The sequence below is a fragment of the Xenopus tropicalis genome, chromosome 8 (assembly GCF_000004195.4).
Source record: "Xenopus tropicalis strain Nigerian chromosome 8, UCB_Xtro_10.0, whole genome shotgun sequence".
NCBI classification, from domain to species: domain Eukaryota; kingdom Metazoa; phylum Chordata; class Amphibia; order Anura; family Pipidae; genus Xenopus; species Xenopus tropicalis.
Genome location: NC_030684.2, coordinates 7,641,455 through 7,663,870, shown reverse-complemented (window position 1 = coordinate 7,663,870; position 22,416 = coordinate 7,641,455). Strand labels below are relative to the sequence as shown.

The 22,416-nt window shown below is 46.8% G+C and overlaps 1 protein-coding gene across 3 annotated transcripts in view; it reads left to right on the top strand.

The window, feature by feature from the left end:
• Positions 1 to 22,416, top strand: part of col5a1 (collagen, type V, alpha 1) — a 142,307-nt gene that overhangs the window by 22,918 nt on the left and 96,973 nt on the right. For all 3 annotated transcript variants that reach the window (XM_012969175.3, XM_004916645.4, XM_012969176.3), the window contains exons 2-4: positions 11,282 to 11,449; positions 17,169 to 17,382; positions 21,398 to 21,560. In XM_012969175.3, the coding sequence (XP_012824629.1) occupies positions 11,282 to 11,449; positions 17,169 to 17,382; positions 21,398 to 21,560 (545 nt within the window). The remainder of the gene's footprint in view (positions 1 to 11,281; positions 11,450 to 17,168; positions 17,383 to 21,397; positions 21,561 to 22,416) is intronic.

The following is a 22,416-nucleotide window of genomic DNA, read 5'->3' as shown; positions in this document are numbered from 1 at the left end:
CTAGCTGTGGACTCTCCTAACCTGTCCTGAGCTATTAAGTCCCTCTACAGTACTATAGTCTCTGATTCAAGCCACTGCCTGGTTGCTAGGGGAAATAAGACCATAGCAACCATATAGTTTGCTGAAATACCACAGCTGAGAGCCGCTAAACTGCTGTTAAACTAAAACACCATGAAAAATTACAAATTGACTTGAATATCACCATTTCCATCATTGTCAAAGTCAATTTAAAAGGTGAACAATGCAGGCTTACACAGGCAGAATTTACTTTAGGTTTTGCCTGTGTAAGCCTGCATTCTTCATTGCAGGCTTACTTACTGATGATGTCAGTGTACTTAAATACATGGTAGGAACATGTAGGGCTTACATGGCCTTTAATCTCCCTTTCTTGCACCATGCAAACACACCAACTGGATCCAGTGCTGTTTCTCCAACTCACCGTGTAACTACAAACCATACATTGGTGGTTTCTTCTTCAGCTTTTCAGGTCACAAAGCGCTCTTCATAAGCAGATTTAATATCCTCGGGCAGAAAGAACAATTGTTGGACCAGACTCCGAAACCTTCGCGCCCCCCCCCCCTCCTCCCTTTTCCATTCCTCCTTACTATGATCTCTGCCTTTTTTCCCCCCGGAGTATTCCCATCCTGTGTTGTTTTAATATAATACATTCTTTTGTTAATGATGGGAATATTACTTGTGCCGTCCCCGAGGGATAGAAATGATTCATGGCTAAATGATTCCGCTGATAGTACGGAGTTTAGCAGCGGGGCTTTTGGCTCCGGCCAAGACAATGCTGCGGATAGAGGCAAATTGGATGTAGCAGTATCATATTTTATAGAATATTTCAGGCTTTGTATCGGAGGCCATTCCTTCAGTGCCAGAAACGACTACAGTAATTGCCTTATGCTGAAATATGAAGACCTCGGTTTAATTAACAATACATAGTTTAAAAGAGCAAGAAGTACGGTGCGGGGGCAAGTAGCCGATATACGTGGAATCCGAAGAATTCGGCGCTGCCTTTTATATCTTCACCCTAAGGACAGAGGGGTAAAGGATAACTCTAGGGATCCTTACTAATGGCAACTGGAGCTGGCAGGGGGAATGGCTGAGGGTTTCTAGGGGAACTGGGGGTTTGGACAACTGAGGATATGTAGCTGTGACAGGGGGATTTATAGTAATGAGGGTAGTTATTGGCTGGCTAAGGGGGCCATACACGGGCAGATTGTGGGGACCCCTGCCGTGGTCCCTACATGCAATGGCAATCTGTGGGTTCTGGCCAATGTAAGATGCCATAGAGAAGGGGTCCTCAAACTATGGCCCGCGGGCCGGATATGTCAGTGTGTCAGTGTAGGGTTGTAGTAGGGAGCCAGTAGGGAGCGATAGTAGTAGGGTGCAGTAATAGTAGGGTACCAGTAGGGAGCGATACTAGTAGGGTGCAGTAATAGTAGGGTACCAGTAGGGAGCAATACTAGTAGGGTGCAGTAATAGTAGGGTACCAGTAGGGAGCAATAGTAGTAGGGTGCAGTAATAGTAGGGTACCAGTAGGGAGCGATACTAGTAGGGTGCAGTAATAGTAGGGTACCAGTAGGGAGCGATACTAGTAGGGTGCAGTAATAGTAGGGTACCAGTAGGGAGCAATAGTAGTAGGGTGCAGTAATAGTAGGGTACCAGTAGGGAGCGATACTAGTAGGGTGCAGTAATAGTAGGGTACCAGTAGGGAGCGATAGTAGTAGGGTGCAGTAATAGTAGGGTACCAGTAGGGAGCGATACTAGTAGGGTGCAGTAATAGTAGGGTACCAGTAGGGAGCGATACTAGTAGGGTGCAGTAATAGTAGGGTACCAGTAGGGAGCGATAGTAGTAGGGTGCAGTAATAGTAGGGTACCAGTAGGGAGCAATACTAGTAGGGTGCAGTAATAGTAGGGTACCAGTAGGGAGCAATAGTAGTAGGGTGCAGTAATAGTAGGGTACCAGTAGGGAGCGATACTAGTAGGGTGCAGTAATAGTAGGGTACCAGTAGGGAGCGATACTAGTAGGGTGCAGTGATAGTAGGGTACCAGTAGGGAGCAATACTAGTAGGTGCAGTAATAGAGGGTACCAGTAGGGAGCGATACTAGTAGGGTGCAGTAATAATAGGGTACCAGTAGGGAGCGATACTAGTAGGGTGCAGTGATAGTAGGGTACCAGTAGGGAGCAATACTAGTAGGGTGCAGTAATAGTAGGGTACCAGTAGGGAGCGATACTAGTAGGGTGCAGTAATAATAGGGTACCAGTAGGGAGCGATACTAGTAGGGTGCAGTGATAGTAGGGTACCAGTAGGGAGCAATACTAGTAGGGTGCAGTAATAGTAGGGTACCAGTAGGGAGCGATACTAGTAGGGTGCAGTAATAATAGGTGTACCAGTAGGGAGCAATACTAGTAGGGTGCAGTAGGTACCAGTAGGGATAGGGTGCAGTAATAATAGGGTACCAGTAGGGAGCAATACTAGTAGGGTGCAGTAATAGTAGGGTACCAGTAGGGAGCGATACTAGTAGGGTGCAGTAATAGTAGGGTACCAGTAGGGAGCGATACTAGTAGGGTGCAGTAATAGTAGGGTACCAGTAGGGGGCAGTAATAAAGTAAGATGCCTTCCAAGTAGGGTTGTCACCTCTCCAGCCTTGGAACTCCAGGCAGAAAGGTGGGGTGTGATGTCACGGGGGTGGGGCAGTGACATCATGGGGCAGGCCACTCTGTGGGGCGGGGTTATGACATGGTAATCAGGGCCTCGGACAGCCCAAGAACTGTAGGGCCCCACTGTACTCCATGTAGTAGGCCCGTTAGCTGACATACTCTCTTATTCATATATCAGACTCTCATTCATGGTTGCTAAGGTAATTTGGACCCTAGCAACCAGCTGCTGAACAGTTATTGAAACAATTAAAAAACTACCCATAATAAAAAAATGAAGACCAATTGCAAATTGTTTCGGAATATTACTCTCTACATCATACTAACAGTTACTCAAAGTCGACCAACCCCCCCTATTCTGAGACAATGTGCAGTTGGTCTTTTTGATTTTTTTTTATTATTATTTTTTTTTGTTCAGCAGCTCTCCAGTTTGGAATTCCAGCAGCGGCCTAGTTGCTAGGGTCGGCGTTACCTTAGCAACCAGGGAGTAGTTCGAACGGGAGATTGATATATGTAATAGTAGAGGGTCTGAATAAAAACATAAGTCGTAAAAAGATATAGATACCTGTTATAAATGTATTTCAAAATATGAGCTGTCAATCATAAATTGCCTGCCCCGCCTCTAGAGGCGGGGCAGGCAATATATGACTGACAGCTCAGATTTTTAATTACAATTACTTTCCATTTCAGCTCCCAGTCATTTTTCAGTGTAGTGAAACCTCATTCCCCATTAGCAAAGCAAATACACCCTGGCGGGGGCTTCTTTCTTTACCCCGGGGGGGGGGGGGGGGAAACAGGAGGGAAACTCATTAACATTGTCTGTTCCCCCAGCAGCTGTGTAAGCAGCCTCTGTTCTACCTCCAGTTTGTCTTCTCTAATGGGATTTAGCAGCTTTCAACTGGGCCAAACGCCTGTAGGGGGGGGGGGGGGGGTTATTGGAATGATCCGGGGTCATACAGGGAACTCTGAGTATCACTCATGTATTATAAGGGATAATGTACCCCCTACTGTAAATGATAAGGATATTAGCAGTCACTGAGGGGTTCTGTGCCCCCATATAAAGGCACAAGGCTGCAGGCTGAGTTATACAGGGAACTCTGAGTATCACTCATGTATTATAAGGGATAATGTACCCCCTACTGTAAATGATAAGGATATTAGCAGTCACTGAGGGGTTCTGTGCCCCCATATAAAGGCACAAGGCTGCAGGCTGAGTTATACAGGGAACTCTGAGTATCACTCATGTATTATAAGGGATACTGTACCCCCTACTGTAAATGATAAGGATATTAGCAGTCACTGAGGGGTTCTGTGCCCCCCATATAAAGGCACAAGGCTGCAGGCTGAGTTATACAGGGAACGCTGAGTATCACTCATGTATTATAAGGGATAATGTACCCCCTACTGTAAATGATAAGGATATTAGCAGTCACTGAGGGGTTCTGTGCCCCCCATATAAAGGCACAAGGCTGCAGGCTGAGTTATACAGGGAACTCTGAGTATCACTCATGTATTATAAGGGATAATGTACCCCCTACTGTAAATGATAAGGATATTAGCAGTCACTGAGGGGTTCTGTGCCCCCCATATAAAGGCACAAGGCTACAGGCTGAGTTATACAGGGAACTCTGAGTATCACTCATGTATTTTAAGGGATAATGTACCCCCTACTGTAAATGATAAGGATATTAGCAGTCACTGAGGGGTTCTGTGCCCATATAAAGGCACAAGGCTGCAGGCTGAGGGAACTCGAGTATCACCCCTTGCTGTTGTGCATGACATTAATGGACAAAGGGAATTATTCCCAGTTGCCGTGATTAATATTATACAGAGCTGAACTGCCCAACTGTCCTTTGGCCATATCCTTCTCCGAGGGTCCAGATCTGGGCAGAAAAGCTACAAATGTAGCGTCTGTTTGCTGTCTTTTTTTTTTTTTTCTTTTGTAAACAAACTAAGGACACACGAGTACATTTGGCGGGGGACTGTAGAATTGGTTCCAGATGTTCCTTGCAGCTCTTGATAACCAAGGGAATGCCAGTTCTTCAGGCAAAACCAGTTTGCCGGCGGCTCGTGGGCCGTGATGGATAACTGAGGGAGAATGTTAAGGAGATGATCAATCTGATTGATGTTCCCTTGGCTCCTGTCTCGGTGCTACAGAGTAGCTGCAGAGCAAACATGATCTCAGTAGGCTTCTCAGTAGGCTTCTTTAAGACCTCTGGAGAGGCTCCAAGATGACATTCCAAGAGATCTGATGTTACCAAGATCTACAATCTGACTGATCGGGGCTTGGCAGTCCTCCTTGGAACCGTTCCAGCTCCATGTGTCTCCAGCAGCGATTGCCTTGGAAGGACGCCCTACCTCTCCATGCTCTATAATCACAACTGTAACGAGCAGCGGGGGGTGGGTCGCCGTAGCAGATGTGGCCTCGGCCCAAACAGCTCCTATAAAGTTCTACATCTAAAAACAAAACCATAAAAAAATCCCAGCATTTGATTTCAGTAGGAAATCCGGCAGCCGTCGTTATCTAGATGTTCCTGTCTTAGGTGGGACACAATGATGAGTTATGTAGCAGGACATTCCTGAGCCGATGATCGAGGGTCTGCACCTGTCTGGGTGATACTTGCCTCCAGAGTTATTTAGGGAATGCCAAGGGGAAAACAATTCCTCCATGGAAGGTGCTTGATAGTCAAGTTTGTGGGTAAACTCAACTCACCAGATCTCCTAGACTCGTAGAGCAGTTGCAGAATCAAGGGACGTAGGTTGGTGGCCAATGCAGTAAAGGGCATGCAAACTTATCGGTAACATATTTTTCCTAGTTCCTTAGTGGTACAGGTACATGGCTTTAATAGGACTGACTTTCTAAATACCAGTGGCTCAGGGGCAACATGTTCCTCACCAACCTCTTGGAAGTTGCTACCAGTGGCCTCAACGATGGTGGGTATTTTTGAATTCTTGGCTTGGAAATGAGTTCTGGAAGCATAAAACCTAAGTCTACTGCCTCCTGTAGGCTGCCAGGCCACATAGGGGCTTCCAATAGCCAATCACAGCCTTTATTTGGTACCCCCAGGTCCATTTTTCATGCTTGTGTTGCTTCCCAACTGTATGGGGCCCTCCGACAGGCCTTCCTGACCAATATCTGGGCAAAAATTGGCCAGCTGTCGATTGGACAGGTTTGACTTTCTGTCGGATTGGGGACTGCATCGGCCAATTAATGAAGTCCTTGCTTCCTTCATTGCCATGTGATTGTTTGGCCCTAGGGCCAAATGACCACATTAGCACAATATTGCCCACCCAAGGTGGGGGTATAGGGGGAAAGATTTGCTCTTTTTGCAACTTCGCCAAATGAGCAAATCTTACTGTCTGTGGCCACATTAAGTCATCTGCAGGACTTCTGAACTTGATCTCCTTGTGTTTCACTCATTGGCAAACTCAACTGATGAGGGATGTATTATAAGGGATAATGTACCCCCTACTGTAAATGATAAGGATATTAGCAGTCACTGAGGGGTTCTGTGCCCCCCATATAAAGGCACAAGGCTGCAGGCTGAGTTATACAGGGAACTCTGAGTATCACTCATGTATTATAAGGGATAATGTACCCCCTACTGTAAATGATAAGGATATTAGAAGTCACTGAGGGGCTCTGTGCCCCCCATATAAAGGCACAAGGCTGCAGGCTGAGTTATACAGGGAACTCTGAGTATCACTCATGTATTATAAGGGATAATGTACCCCCTACTGTAAATGATAAGGATATTAGCAGTCACTGAGGGGTTCTGTGCCCATATAAAGGCACAAGGCTGCAGGCTGAGTTATACAGGGAACTCTGAGTATCACTCATGTATTATAAGGGATAATGTACCCCCTACTGTAAATGATAAGGATATTAGCAGTCACTGAGGGGTTCTGTGCCCATATAAAGGCACAAGGCTGCAGGCTGAGTTATACAGGGAACTCTGAGTATCACTCATGTATTATAAGGGATAATGTACCCCCTACTGTAAATGATAAGGATATTAGCAGTCACTGAGGGGTTCTGTGCCCCCCATATAAAGGCACAAGGCTGCAGGCTGAGTTATACAGGGAACTCTGAGTATCACTCATGTATTATAAGGGATAATGTACCCCCTACTGTAAATGATAAGGATATTAGCAGTCACTGAGGGGTTCTGTGCCCATATAAAGGCACAAGGCTGCAGGCTGAGTTATACAGGGAACTCTGAGTATCACTCATGTATTATAAGGGATAATGTACCCCCTACTGTAAATGATAAGGATATTAGCAGTCACTGAGGGGTTCTGTGCCCCCCATATAAAGGCACAAGGCTGCAGGCTGAGTTATACAGGGAACTCTGAGTATCACTCATGTATTATAAGGGATAATGTACCCCCTACTGTAAATGATAAGGATATTAGCAGTCACTGAGGGGCTCTGTGCCCCCCATATAAAGGCACAAGGCTGCAGGCTGAGTTATACAGGGAACTCTGAGTATCACTCATGTATTATAAGGGATAATGTACCCCCTACTGTAAATGATAAGGATATTAGCAGTCACTGAGGGGTTCTGTGCCCATATAAAGGCACAAGGCTGCAGGCTGAGTTATACAGGGAACTCTGAGTATCACTCATGTATTATAAGGGATAATGTACCCCCTACTGTAAATGATAAGGATATTAGCAGTCACTGAGGGGTTCTGTGCCCCCCATATAAAGGCACAATGTTATATAAGTGCAATAAAGTCGCTCACATTTCTCTGTTTCTGCTGCTGAATTCACAGATTGACGGTTTATAAGAGATTTAGCACAATGTGGGTTATTGCCCCAAAAGCCCAGACTGAGGTTACCAGAGAGGGGACAGGATCTCTCTATTCCCAGAATGCAGTAGAGGAATAAATCTTTGCTATGTAGGTCAGTCTGTGCCGCGCCGAGAGCAATCGTGCAAGACTTTATTAGATTTTTCCATCTACAGCTTCATTCTTTTCCCTGCTGAATCCGTCCTCCCTTTCTGCTATTTGCGGCACCAGAATATAAAAAGATATATTTTTAGGGTCTAATAAAAGGAAGACACAGCTGCCGGGCACATGAACTGTATGTGATATTGGTTTGACATGTTGGTGTTGCTGGGAATTGGGCAACTGCTTTGACTCTAATAGAACTGCCCCATTGTGGCACTTTAATAAAAATACCCAAGATTCACTGCTTCCCTTAGACAGTACAGTATGGGGGTACAGCTTATTGTGTGCCCAGAACATTCCTTCTCTGTATATTTGTATTTATACATATGGGAGGGAGGTGCCATAGTGTTTCCCTTAGACAGTACAGTATGGGGGTACAGCTTATTGTGTGCCCAGAACATTCCTTCTCTGTATATTTGTATTTATACATATGGGAGGGAGGTGCCATAGTGTTTCCCTTAGACAGTACAGTATGGGGGTACAGCTTATTGTGTGCCCAGAACATTCCCTCTCTGTATATTTGTATTTATACATATGGGAGGGAGGTGCCATAGTGTTTCCCTTAGACAGTACAGTATGGGGGTACAGCTTATTGTGTGCCCAGAACATTCCTTCTCTGTATATTTGTATTTATACATATGGGAGGGAGGTGCCATAGTGTTTCCCTTAGACAGTACAGTATGGGGGTACAGCTTATTGTGTGCCCAGAGCATTCCTTCTCTGTATATTTGTATTTATACATATGGGTAGGGAGTGCCATAGTGTTTCCCTTAGACAGTACAGTATGGGGGTACAGCTTATTGTGTGCCCAGAACATTCCTTCTCTGTATATTTGTATTTATACATATGGGTAGGGGGTGCCATAGTGTTTCCCTTAGACAGTACAGTATGGGGGTACAGCTTATTGTGTGCCCAGAACATTCCCTCTCTGTATATTTGTATTTATACATATGGGAGGGAGGTGCCATAGTGTTTCCCTTAGACAGTACAGTATGGGGGTACAGCTTATTGTGTGCCCAGAACATTCCTTCTCTGTATATTTGTATTTATACATATGGGAGGGAGGTGCCATAGTGTTTCCCTTAGACAGTACAGTATGGGGGTACAGCTTATTGTGTGCCCAGAACATTCCTTCTCTGTATATTTGTATTTATACATATGGGTAGGGAGTGCCATAGTGTTTCCCTTAGACAGTACAGTATGGGGGTACAGCTTATTGTGTGCCCAGAACATTCCTTCTCTGTATATTTGTATTTATACATATGGGTAGGGGTGCCATAGTGTTTCCCTTAGACAGTACAGTATGGGGGTACAGCTTATTGTGTGCCCAGAACATTCCTTCTCTGTATATTTGTATTTATACATATGGGAGGGAGGTGCCATAGTGTTTCCCTTAGACAATACAGTATGGGGGTACAGCTTATTGTGTGCCCAGAACATTCCTTCTCTGTATATTTGTATTTATACATATGGGTAGGGGGTGCCATAGTGTTTCCCTTAGACAGTACAGTATGTGGGTACAGCTTATTGTGTGCCCAGAACATTCCTTCTCTGTATATTTGTATTTATACATATGGGTAGGGGGTGCCATAGTGTTTCCCTTAGACAGTACAGTATGGGGGTACAGCTTATTGTGTGCCCAGAACATTCCTTCTCTGTATATTTGTATTTATACATATGGGAGGGAGGTGCCATAGTGTTTCCCTTAGACAATACAGTATGGGGGTACAGCTTATTGTGTGCCCAGAACATTCCTTCTCTGTATATTTGTATTTATACATATGGGTAGGGGGTGCCATAGTGTTTCCCTTAGACAGTACAGTATGTGGGTACAGCTTATTGTGTGCCCAGAACATTCCTTCTCTGTATATTTGTATTTATACATATGGGTAGGGGGTGCCATAGTGTTTCCCTTAGACAGTACAGTATGGGGGTACAGCTTATTGTGTGCCCAGAACATTCCTTCTCTGTATATTTGTATTTATACATATGGGAGGGAGGTGCCATAGTGCTTCCCTTAGACAGTGGCCCCCTGTTTGCTGCTGGTGCTGAAGTGATGCTAAATGTGCACAGCTGCTTCTCGGGGGGGGGGGGGGGGGGTATTTCTCCCAATGAAGGTTCTGCAGGAAGTGTTTATAGCAGTAGAAATGACTACCAGCGCTGTGACATTTGGCTTGGTGCCACTCGGGATACCCAGCGCATTTCATTCTGCCTCTGTGATCCATTCCCCCCCCCCCGTGAGTTACTGTCAGATTTCAGATTGCCGGCGAGGGGCTGACTGGGGGCAAATACATCTTTACTGGTCCCAGTATCATAAACCAGTTGCTGCTTAAACAGCCCAGAATAGCTCTAGTGCCCAAAAGGCAGTCGGCGGAGGGGTAAATATTCCCTTTGGCTATGGGGTCACTAGGGAGAGATATAAATGGTAAATGTGTCGGGCCCTATTCCCTATGATACCCCACACAACCCAGAAACCCCTAATATCCCTATCCCTGTCATCTGTTCCTTCAAAAAGTAGGAATAAATCCCATGTTTATAGGCTGAAATCCAGCTGCAAAACAGCTGCATCATTTGGAATCCTGGCAGGGGAGGAGGGACTAAAACACTGATGTTACGAATGTTAACAACTTCTCCCCAGCTTACAGACAGCCTGCAGGAACTACATAACCCACAATGCATTGCACTGGGATGTTCCTTTGCTTATTGGCATCACGTGTGCAGCAGGGGATTGTGGGATTGGGAGTAGTCAGCCGGATCAGCAGGGGAACAGGGGGCGGGGCTTAGGGAACTGTTCCAAACCGTATTATTATATTACTAATCATGAAAAAGCTGCATATTTTTATTGATGTATATTGCAAAGTTGCTTGAAAATATGTTGATGTTTGGGTCGAGTTCCCCTTGAAAAGACACCTTGTGACTTCAAGGGGTAACTATGCCACAGAGTGGGTATTTGCAACTACTGTAGATTGTTTGGAGTCGTAGTATCCCCAAGCAGAGACTCTATATAAGTACAAAGCCATCTATTGGTTACTTCCCCCCCCCAAAAAACCCCCCCCCACCCCCTCCTTTATCAACCCAGCCCATTCTTTTGCCCCCGCCCTCAACAGCCTGCTTTAAACTAAATTAAAGAAACAGTTATTTTTATACGGCGGTATCCCTTTAAATAAAAACCGCAGTAGGAATGTTCCATGTTTTCCACGGGGGGGTGGAGATTTTTCAATGCCGCCCCCAATTAGAGAAATAAAAATGTTCTTTTCTCAATGGAAGAGGATGACCGGACGGCCGTGTTACTGTTTACAGAGCTCCAGCAGCTGCCTCTGCCAATCACGGCCGAGCTTTAAATATTCCCCCTTTCCCTCGGGTTACACCAGTAAGGAGATAGGGGGGGGGCTTCCTTTTTTGAAAGAGAATAAATATAATGAAACACGAGAGGCTACCACCGAAATAGCCTCATACTACTCATTCCTTTGCTCCTCTCACCCCTCACCTCTGGCAACTCCAAGTCTGAAGCCACAATAAAGCCCACCAGCGCCCACTAGTGCCATTGCCCAAGTCCGGTTGGACTCTCCCACCCATCTCTTGTGACTTTACATGACCCGACATTGTTCCGTGGAATTATATCCGATATTATCATTAACGCGTGTCCCCTTCTCTTTGCAGCTGAACCGGCGGACCTGTTGAAGGCCTTAGAATTTCACAATTTACCAGACGGTATCAAAAAAACGACGGGCTTCTGCGCCTACCGCAAATCTTCAGATGGACCAGACGTGGCATTTAGAGTGTCCAAAGAGGCCCAGCTTAGCGCTCCGACCAATCAATTGTTCTCCGGTAAGAACCTTTTGTTGTCCTCATGAAAAAGCTCTTGACTTTGGTGCTCGTCCAATCACAGCAGGGTTGGACTGGCCCACTGGGCTACCAGGAACAAACCTGGTGGGCCCTGACCCTGTTGGACCCTGCCTGTACCCTGCTCCGCTGCTTTACTTGCTGTGAAAAAATAAAGATGGCCTCGCGTTCCACCTTGGGACGCACGGCCATCTTTATTTTTTCACAGCAAGTAAGCAGGGCAGGAGTGGTGGTGGCACACACAGTTTAGCAACCCCTAGGGGCACCACTACAGAAGAAGTAGTCCCTTCAGGGGGACCAGGAGTGTCTTCATGTTGTCTTCATGTCTGGTTGTAATGAAAGCTCTTGACTTTGGTGCTCGTCCAATCACAGCAGGGTTGGACTGGCCCACTGGGCTACCAGGTACAAACCTGGTGGGCCCTGACCCTGTTTGACCCTGCCTGTACCCTGCTCCGCTGCTTTACTTGCTGTGAAAAAATAAAGATGGCCTCGCGTTCCACTTTGGAATGCACGGCCATCTTTATTTTTTCACAGCAAGCAATCAATTGGGACCCCAGTCCGACTCTGAATCTATAAGAATGAAATTGCCCAAGGCAACAAACTTTATAACTTACCATCAGGACACCCCATGCCATATTTAGGGCCACACACACACACAGTTTAGCAACCCCTAGGGGCAGCACTACAGAAGAAGTAGTCCCTACAGGGGGCCCAGGAGTGTCTTCATGTCTGGATGTAATGAAAGCTCTTGACTTTGGTGCTCGTCCAATCACAGCAGGGTTGGACTGGCCCACTGGGCTACCAGAAAAAAACCTGGTGGGCCCTGACCCTATTGGACCCTGCCTGTACCCTGCTCTGCTGCTTTACTTGCTGTGAAAAAATAAAGATGGCCGCGCGTTCCACTTTGGAATGCACGGCCATCTTTATTTTTTCACAGCAGGAGTGGTGGTGGCTGGGGGCAGAGTGGGAAGCGGTGGTGGGCCCTTGAGTTGGGTCCCGGGTACCCCAGTCCGCTAAATGTTATAACATACCATCAGGACACTCCATGCCATATTTAGGGCCACACACACACAGTTTAACAACCCCTAGGGGCGGAACTACAGAAGAAGTAGTCCCTACAGGGGGTAGAGGACCCAGTAAGGCCCACATTAATGAGTAATTTTATTATATCTTGGCCCAATGTTTTGGGGCCCCAAATGGAATATGCTGTGGGGCCCAGTAGCACCTATTTACACCACTGGCAACCTCTCCATTAAGCTGTGGTTTAAAGCTGGGAAATCTGGATATTGATAAAGTAGGTGTCAAGCAGGGTTGTGCCGGCCCAACTTATGCCTGTCCCAGGCTCCTCCCCCAGCTGCTCCGCCCCACAGCTTATTTGCTGTAAAACAATATAGATGGCCGTGCGTTCCAAAGTGGAACACACGGCCATCTTTATTTTTTTACAGAAAAGGTGGCCATACATGTTAAGATCCACTCGCTTGGCTTGGTGGCCAAGCGAGCGGATCTTCTCTTGGTATCCCCACCTAGGGGTGGGCAATATCGGGTGAATTCAGGCTAATTCGGTGGGCCAAACGATGGAATTAGAACGCTGGTAATAGGGGCCGATATGGTCCCCGAACCGACTACATTTTTTAACCCGCCCAATTGATATCTGGCCGATTTCAGGCCAGATATCGGTCGGGCAGGCCCGTCGGTATTGCCCATACACGGGCCAATTAGCTGCCAAATAGGGACAGATATCGGCAGATACAATCGGCCCGTGTATGGCCACCTTAAGTAAGCAGCACTAGAGCCCAGTGGTGGGCCCCGGGTACCCCAGTCCGACTTAGGTACCAAGTACCAGTCAGATGACACCCCGTGGGTGCCAGAAGGGGTTGGCAGGTAGTCCAGGCCTTCTTCCAATATTAAAACTGGCAACATACATAACAATAGCTCGGCTAGAGTGTCTCCATTTGGGTTGCCCATCTAGTACTTGCATGTCATGATTGGCCAACTCTTGCCCAGTTAGAATATGGGGCATTGTGACCTATCCCGTATGGTATTGGCCAGCCAGAATTCCAGAGAATCTCCTACTGGGCAATTGAATGAGTCCATCCTATTGGACATCCCTTGTTATTTTGCCCCTTCTTCATCTAATTGTTGACTGGGCCCTGGATATCAGGTTCCTTGGAAGCCCCTGGGGCAAATGGGTATCAGCAACCCAAACTTGGAGCCAAGCGCTGCCCCCCCCCCCCGAAGCTGAAAACCTCCCCTGTAAAACAAACCCCCCCCATTCTCTGCTGGTGAATACTTCAGTCGGAGGTAAACGCTGCCCCCAGGGGGTCCATATTAAAACAATCACTGGCATTTGGCCTGAATTTAAAAGAGTCCCAAAACAAGAGCCGGATTTACTGGATCCGGTCCCAAAACCACTTCTGTTACAAGCCCAATCCATTTTCCTGCGCCGCAGTTTCCCCTTTAGTCGGTGCCAATTCGCGGCGACAGCTTGTTCCCATATGGCCGCGGGCGTTTGCGTGTTCTCGAGCGCTTGGGAATGTTCTCCCATCTTAGAACTTCACTTACTTGAACTTGTGGCCCTTTCTAGACAGCTGGGGGGTCACGGAATAGGGCTTGTAAGCCGGCTAAACGGGCCAAATCTGTCCATTAACAATACATTATGCATTAAACCTCCCTGGAGTCGATGTCACAATGGGGGTCTTTTTAAAAATGCCCCCCAAAACTGGTCAAGTGTTTCTGAGGAATGGACTAAGAAGCTGGAATGTAGTCTCTTTATAAAGAGATGAATAGGCAGCCTCTTATCTAGATACACAGGGGTGGGAAAGGGATCTGCTTGATCCGCATTGGAGCTGCCAATCACATCATTGTGAGTCAGTTTGTTTAACGAATCGTGCAGTGGAAGTATATGTAATGCTACAGCGCCCAGGGAAGGGAAAAGCAGGGCCCCCGGGGGCACAACCTTGTAATGAGAGGCAAGTAAGCTGCAGTTCTGTTATACAGATAGCTAGAATCTCAGCCATAAAGCAGGGCAGGACTGCTGCTTACAATGGGGGGATCAGATAGGATCTGTGCCACTGTGACAGAATGCTCTGTTATACAGATAGCTAGAATCTCAGCCATAAAGCAGGGCAGGACTGCTGCTTACAATAGGGGGGGGATCAGATAGGATCTGTGCCACTGTGACAGAATGCTCTGTTATACAGATAGCTAGAATCTCAGCCATAAAGCAGGGCAGGACTGCTGCTTACAATGGGGGGATCAGATAGGATCTGTGCCACTGTGACAGAATGCTCTGTTATACAGATAGCTAGAATCTCAGCCATAAAGCAGGGCAGGACTGCTGCTTACAATGGGGGGATCAGATAGGATCTGTGCCACTGTGACAGAATGCTCTGTTATACAGATAGCTAGAATCTCAGCCATAAAGCAGGGCAGGACTGCTGCTTACAATGGGGGGGATCAGATAGGATCTGTGCCACTGTGACAGAATGCTCTGTTATACAGATAGCTAGAATCTCAGCCATAAAGCAGGGCAGGGCTGCTGCTTACAATGGGGGGGGATCAGATAGGATCTGTGCCACTGTGACAGAATGCTCTGTTATACAGATAGCTAGAATCTCAGCCATAAAGCAGGGCAGGACTGCTGCTTACAATGGGGGGGGATCAGATAGGATCTGTGCCACTGTGACAGAATGCTCTGTTATACAGATAGCTAGAATCTCAGCCATAAAGCAGGGCAGGACTGCTGCTTACAATGGGGGGGATCAGATAGGATCTGTGCCACTGTGACAGAATGCTCTGTTATACAGATAGCTAGAATCTCAGCCATAAAGCAGGGCAGGACTGCTGCTTACAATGGGGGGGATCAGATAGGATCTGTGCCACTGTGACAGAATGCTCGCTTTCCCTCGCTGCAGCGCTAGTGGTTTTACGGTGCCTCTAATCAGACCGGTTTCCCTTCCCTCCAGTTTAACATCTCAATGGGAAACACATGACCGCTTTCCTTCTTTCATTTTTTTTTTTTGTTCCTTTCAAACCCGCAACAAAACAAAAGGCAAAAGCGCTGAGTCGGCAGCATTTCTGCTAATTGGATTCTTCAGACTGCCATTAACCCTACCTACAAAAGCAGCGCATTTGAATAGGCCCCCAAAGTAACTGCCCCGAGGGGCACAAAGGCACTTTCATTTATCCACCTGTTTTCACTTCCCACCGGCCCCTTGTTTACAAAACAGGGGCTTTTTTTTTTTACATTTAAAGACACAGTTGTGTTGCTATGGCCCAGGCCCTGGGTCACGAGGGTCATTAGTGCAAGTGGGCCCCCCCAGGGTAGAACTATGTAGCCTTTGCACTAGGAATAATACAGACTAGGGAGGTGGGGCGGAGTTATAGATAATCAGATTGCAGGGCTGTAGTCCCCAACCTTGGGCTCGTCCTCTATAGATCTTCAGTTCCCATTGGCTACTTTCTCCCCTAGCTGAGCTACAAACAACCATTTGGCCATATGTTCCAAAGGGGTAGGTGCAATAATGCATGCAAGTCATGTGATGCCAGTGTGCGATGCCCTAGGTGCAGGTCGGGTGTGAAAGTTGACTTAACAGGGTTAAGAGTTCATTCACAGGGCTAAAGAGTTCATTCAGGCCAAAATAGGGCTAAAGAGTTCATTTACGCCAAAACAGGGCTAAAGAGTTCATTCAGGCCAAAACTGGGCTAAAGAGTTCATTCACGCCAAAACAGGGCTAAAGAGTACATTCACGCAAGAACTGTGCTAAAGAGTTCATTCACGCAAAAACTGGGCTAAAGAGTTCATTCACACCAAAACAGGGCTAAATAGTTCATTCACAGGGCTTAAGAGTTCATTCACACCAAAACATGGCTAAAGAGTTCATTCACGCAAAAACTGTGCTAAAGAGTTCATTCACACCAAAACTGGGCTAAAGAGTTAATTCACGCAAAAACTGGGCTAAAGAGTTCATTCACACCAAAACAGGGCTAAAGAGTTCATTCACGCCAAAACAGGGCTAAAGAGTTCATTCACAGGGCTAAAGAGTTCATTCACACCAAAACAGGGCTAAAGAGTTCATTCAGGCCAAAACAGGGCTAAAGAGTTCATTCGCACCAAAACTGGACTAAGGAGTTCATTCACGTCAAAATAGGGCTAAAGAGTTAATTCACACCAAAACAGGGCTAAAGAGTTCATTCAGGCCAAAACAGGCCTAAAGAGTTCATTCAGGCCAAAACAGGGCTAAAGAGTTCATTCACACCAAAACTGGGCTAAGGAGTTCATTCACGTCAAAATAGGGCTAAAGAGTTCATTCACACCAAAACTGGGCTAAGGAGTTCATTCACGTAAAAATAGGGCTAAAGAGTTCATTCACACCAAAACAGGGCTAAAGAGTTCATTCACACCAAAACAGGGCTAAATAGTTCATTTGGGCCATAACAGGGCTAAAGAGTTCATTCGCCCCAAAGCAAACAATTCTGAAAGTAAAGAAGTCCACCTTGTTTTGAGAAAACACATTTGCCCGCAATATAAAACCACATTTTATGCATGGAATTATTGCTACTTATACAGGGGCAAGCATTGTCCACCACTCTTGTAGGGTTTATCTGAAGGAGGAGCTTTAAGCAAACAGAGTTTCTGGACAAAGAATAGTACTGGATTCCAGTTGGCTTGTTACTAAAGTCTCTGCCTTTGTTCCATTTTTAGATGTCGCATTCCCAGAAGATTTCTCCTTGTTGGCAACTGTGAAACCCAAAAAAGGAAGCCATTCCTACCTGCTCTCCATCTACAATGAGCAAGGAACCCTGCAGATCGGCCTGACGCTGGGCTGGGAACCGATGTTCGTCTATGAAGACCACCAGGGACACCCACCCCCCGAGGATTACCCCATCTTTAGAAACATTAATCTGTCAGATGGGAAGTAAGTGTCCCAAAAACCCCTAACTGGCTAGACCACCCCATGAGGATGGTATCTACTGCATGTGTTTGGGCTTTCTGTTTCCTTCTATGTATCTGTAGCTTTCAAAACCCAAGTTTCCATGTGGTTCTGACCTTTAGAAACGTTGGGGAATGATGGTCTCCACTGCTCTGCCCCTTGTCTCCTATCATCGACGGTCACAGGCCTTGGTGAAGGCAACACTGCTTCCCATTTATCTCGATTGCTTAGCAGTGACAAGGGCAGATAATAGGCTTGATTGACAAATTGCAGCCCTCCCCACCAACACATAAAAAGGTCAGATAAATGAATTCAACTTTTGTGTGGAAGGATGGAAACCATCTCTAGACAAATGACAGACACACAATGAGGAGGTGGGAGTCCAACGCACACACACACACATAGGGTGGGACGATTGATGGGTGCTTAGTTCTCTCTTTTGTTGGGCCACATCTCCAACTCGTAGTTGCAGTTTTAATTTGTACATCAACCAATTAATTTACTTCTTCAACCTGCTTTATAGTAATCTGTCCCGTTCTTCACCGAATCTTCACCAAAAAATTCTGACTTCTGCTAATTGACCTTCAGGCCCAGCCAAGACTTTGAGGTCCCCTCCAGTGGTTGCTCACCAACCTCTTGCATGTTGCTCCCAGTGGCCCCAAAGTAGGTGGCCATTTTTACATTTCTGGCTTGGAAGCACATTTTGGTTGCATAAAAACAAGATGTTCTGCCAAACAGAACCTTCTGTATGCTGATAGTCCACATAGGGGCTACCAAGTAGCCAATCACAACCAGTTTTTAGCACCTCCCGAAACATTTTTCATGCTTGTGTTGCTCCCCAACTCTTTTTCTATTTGATTGTGGCTTATGGATAATAAAGGTTGGAGATCCTTGCCCTAGACCAGTGGTTCTCAACCTTCCCAAAGCCGTGGCCCTTTAATACAGTCCCTTATGTTGTGGTGAACCCCAACCATAAAATTATTCCTAAGACCATCGGGAATATGTGTTTTCTGATGGTATTAGGCGACCTCTGTGAAAGGGTTGTTCGACCCCCAAAGGGGTCCCGACCCACAGGTTGAGAACCGCTGCCCTAGACTCTACACCCACATACAAATAGTTGGGGAGCAACATGAGCATGAAAAATGTACCTGAAGGCTACAGATAAGGGCTGTGATTGGCTATCTGGTAGACCCTATATGGACTGGCAGCCCATAGGCCAGTACGCCTAGTTTTTAATGCAACCAAAACAAGCCAGAAATTCAAAAATGAGCATCTTCTTTGGGGCCACTGGAAGCAACATCCAAGGGGTTGAGGTCTGGTAGACCCTATATGGACTGGCTGCCTATAGGCCAGTACTCCTGGTTTTTATGCAACCAAAACAAGCCAGAAATTCAAAAATGAGCATCTTCTTTGGGGCCACTGGAAGCAACATCCAAGGGGTTGAGGTCTGGTAGACCCTATATGGACTGGCTGCCTATAGGCCAGTACTCCTGGTTTTTATGCAACCAAAACAAGCCAGAAATTCAAAAATGAGCATCTTCTTTGGGGCCACTGGAAGCAACATCCAAGGGGTTGAGGTCTGGTAGACCCTATATGGACTGGCTGCCTATAGGCCAGTACTCCTGGTTTTTATGCAACCAAAACAAGCAAGAAATTCAAAAATGAGCATCTTCTTTGGGGCCACTGGAAGCAACATCCAAGGGGTTGAGGTCTGGTAGACCCTATATAGACTGGCAGCCCATAGGCCAGTACGACTGGTTTTTATGCAACCAAAACAAGCCAGAAATTCAAAAATGAGCATCTTCTTTGGGGCCACTGGAAGCAACATCCAAGGGGTTGAAGTCTGGTAGACCCTATATAGACTGGCAGCCCATAGGCCAGTACGACTGGTTTTTATGCAACCAGAACAAGCCAGAAATTCAAAAATGAGCTTCTTTGGGGCCACTGGAAGCAACATCCAAGGGGTTGAGGTCTGGTAGACCCTATACGGACTGGCAGCCTATAGGCTAGTACTCCTGGTTTTTATGCAACCAGAACAAGCCAGAAATTCAAAAATGAGCATCTTTGGAGCCACTGGGAGCAACATCCAAGGGGTTGAGGAGCAACATGTTGCTCCCAAGCCACTGGTTGGAGACCACTGCCCTAGAGGGTGTAGATCCACAGTTGGAGAACCTTTGCCCTAAAGGTTCTACTGTAGTTTTAGAGTGCTGTACTGCTCTGATGTCCTACCCTTATGCAACGTAGTCTGCATGTATCAGATGATGTCATCAAGAAGGGACCAGCCAAAAACATGGCTGCTGACCAAGTTCTTCCCCAGCTTAAGTTTCCCTTGAATGCCTCATTCTCTGTGCAAAACAGCTTAGAAAACGGCACATAAATGGATAATAAGCATCACATTGAAAATACATTAGCTCGGGAAACCTAGTGCTTGTACTTTGACGCATTAAAATATTTGATTGTTTGCGTGTTTTTATTCGGCTAATGGCTTCTCTGTAGAGATGGCAAGTATTTGTTCTGCTGCGACGGGAGATAGCTCCATTCCCAGATGCTCGCAGTCTATTAGACTAATTAGCTCCGACACTGATGTAGCCGCTTCTAATGCACATTAACAGCCTCAATTCCAGCAGCCGCCTCTGATAAGGAACCCTCCCGGCCTCCCCGGGGTATAATTACGTCTCCACAATGCGCAGATATTTCCTAATAACTGAACAATTGGGCTGAGAGAGGGATTGTGGGTAGTTTGTTTCTCTTTGTGCGCTTGGACATTTTCAGTAGTAATGAAAGTGAATTCATGTCTGAACGTATAATAATCTATAGGGCTCTGAACTATAACGTACGGGGCACCTTTTGCCAAGTGTAGTCAGTCGCAATGGGGCATCTAATGGTTATTGTTGCTATATGGGCTTTGGAGAGGGTGGAGAACTTCTTTTGGCCAAGTTCTTATTGATATTTTACTACTGTTGGGAAATTGAGGGTCACTATGGACCACCAGGGGCCCCTGGTCCTTTTAAGGGTTCAGCTGGGAACCAGGCAGGACAGATGTTTGGCAAACTGGAAAGCACGGCCAGGGATAACAAGGCAAGGAACTATGGAGGCACTGGCACACACTTGATACAGGCAGGCAGATGGTACTGGCATGGTCAGGCTTGGGTTGCCCCTATTTTTCTTACTGGCCTTTGGGTTTGGGGGGGGCTGGCTGTGACATCACTTGGGAGCAGGAAATGATGTAATGGCGTGGGGAAATGGGAGGCCTAGATGAGGGAATGGGGGTTTGGGGCAGGGAAATGGCCAGGTGGGGAAGGAAAAATGGACGGGGAAGACGCTGTCTATTTGAAAGATGTTGAAAGATGTCCATCCTTGTCCATGGAGATAGTTAAGGAAGGTAGGGGTTTGCAAGTAGGGTTACCAGCCTTACAAATTTACCAGTGAATTGGTAATGCCAGCACCGGCTTTAGCTGGCTAGGCTGGTCAAATACCCGCAGGGTGACATCCCTAGGTCAAGCCCAAGCAGCAGTAGGTCAAGCAGACCGGGCACCATAGGAAACCTGGTCGGCCACCTTGCCCCTTCCACGATGGCATTGCACACACACATGGCGGGGGCAATAACAAGGGAGCGCAGACTAGAGGTAGGCAGGAGAGGTACCTGCCTGGCACCCCCCCCTATCGTTGTGCCTCTTCTGCCTGCCCCTAGTTTGGGCCTACAACCCACAGCAGGTGTTGATAGTCTGGAAATAAGGATTGGATAAGGCCAGTGGTAAGATCCTCCCCAAGCTTTATGCTCCAACTAATATTTGGACAAAAATTGGGCAGATACCTAGAAAATTCCTTGGGCGAGACCCACCTCAGACCTCTCTCAACAAGTCTGCACAGAGCTAGGAGCCAGGAGGGCTAAATGGTTGGCTCTGCCAAGCTCTAATGCTCAGTAAGTTCTGCCAATATCACGGAACAGGGTTCTTCCGTGGACTCTCCATTTTAACTTATTCTCATCTGTGTTTCCCAGGTGGCACCGGGTAGCTTTCAGCGTGCACAAGAAGACGATCACCCTGTTCCTGGACTGCGTCAAGAAGGCCACCCTGCCCTTGAAAAGAAGCGACGGCCCCATTATAGACACGAACGGCATCGTCGTGTTCGGCACCAGGATCCTGGACGAGCAAGTCTTTGAGGTAGGAGCCCACTGTGCGACGTCCTGTTTGCACAATGGGGAAAGCCTGATGGATATTCCAGTTTGTTTGCTCACTCCTAAAACAAGCTGACTTTGGCTGATGGCTTCAACATATCCCACGGCCGAGGGGGAGAATGGGATTTCCATTCCGACCCTGCCAAGGGAACCTGCCAGTGCTTTCCAGGTACCATGGATGGGAGGTTGGACCTCTCTCAAAAGGCAAGGAAGGCCACTCGCGTATGGCTTCATAACTCATACATGTATTAATCATCCATTTCTGCTCGCCCCCGTGAAGAATATTCTCTATTAAACAGGTTGTAAACCCCCCCCAAAAACCCAATTCTAAGCAGTTTTTGACACATTTTCACGCCTCGTAAATGTAATTGCTTCTGTAAGCCGAGCTAATGGCCGCCCTGTCCTCTTCCAAAACCGTAGAGCAGCCGTCAGCTCTGCTCCTGCCAAGACTCCAACTCCCATAATGCCCTGCAAGCATTTCCTAAAGAAGGAAAGTCACAGATGTGTGCGCAAGGCATTGTGGGAGTCTTGGCCAGAGGAGAGCTGACGGCGGCGGCATGACTTCCAGTACTTTATGGAGTCAGAGCCAGGAGTGAAGACAATAAGAAGACAGACCCAGCTTCCAGTAGCAATAAGACTTACCAATAACCGTAAAACCAGTCAACATTTGTAATTGGTCTCTATTGGGAAGTTACTTAGATTTATACTTTCTCCTATTGGGTAATCTTGACTCTCTTATTTTGCACGCTTCACTTCCTGTTCAGTACAAGCCTCACTTCCTGCTAGCCAGTATTTGACCGGCCTAGCCGGCAAATCACCAGTTAGGACTGGTGCCAGTAAAG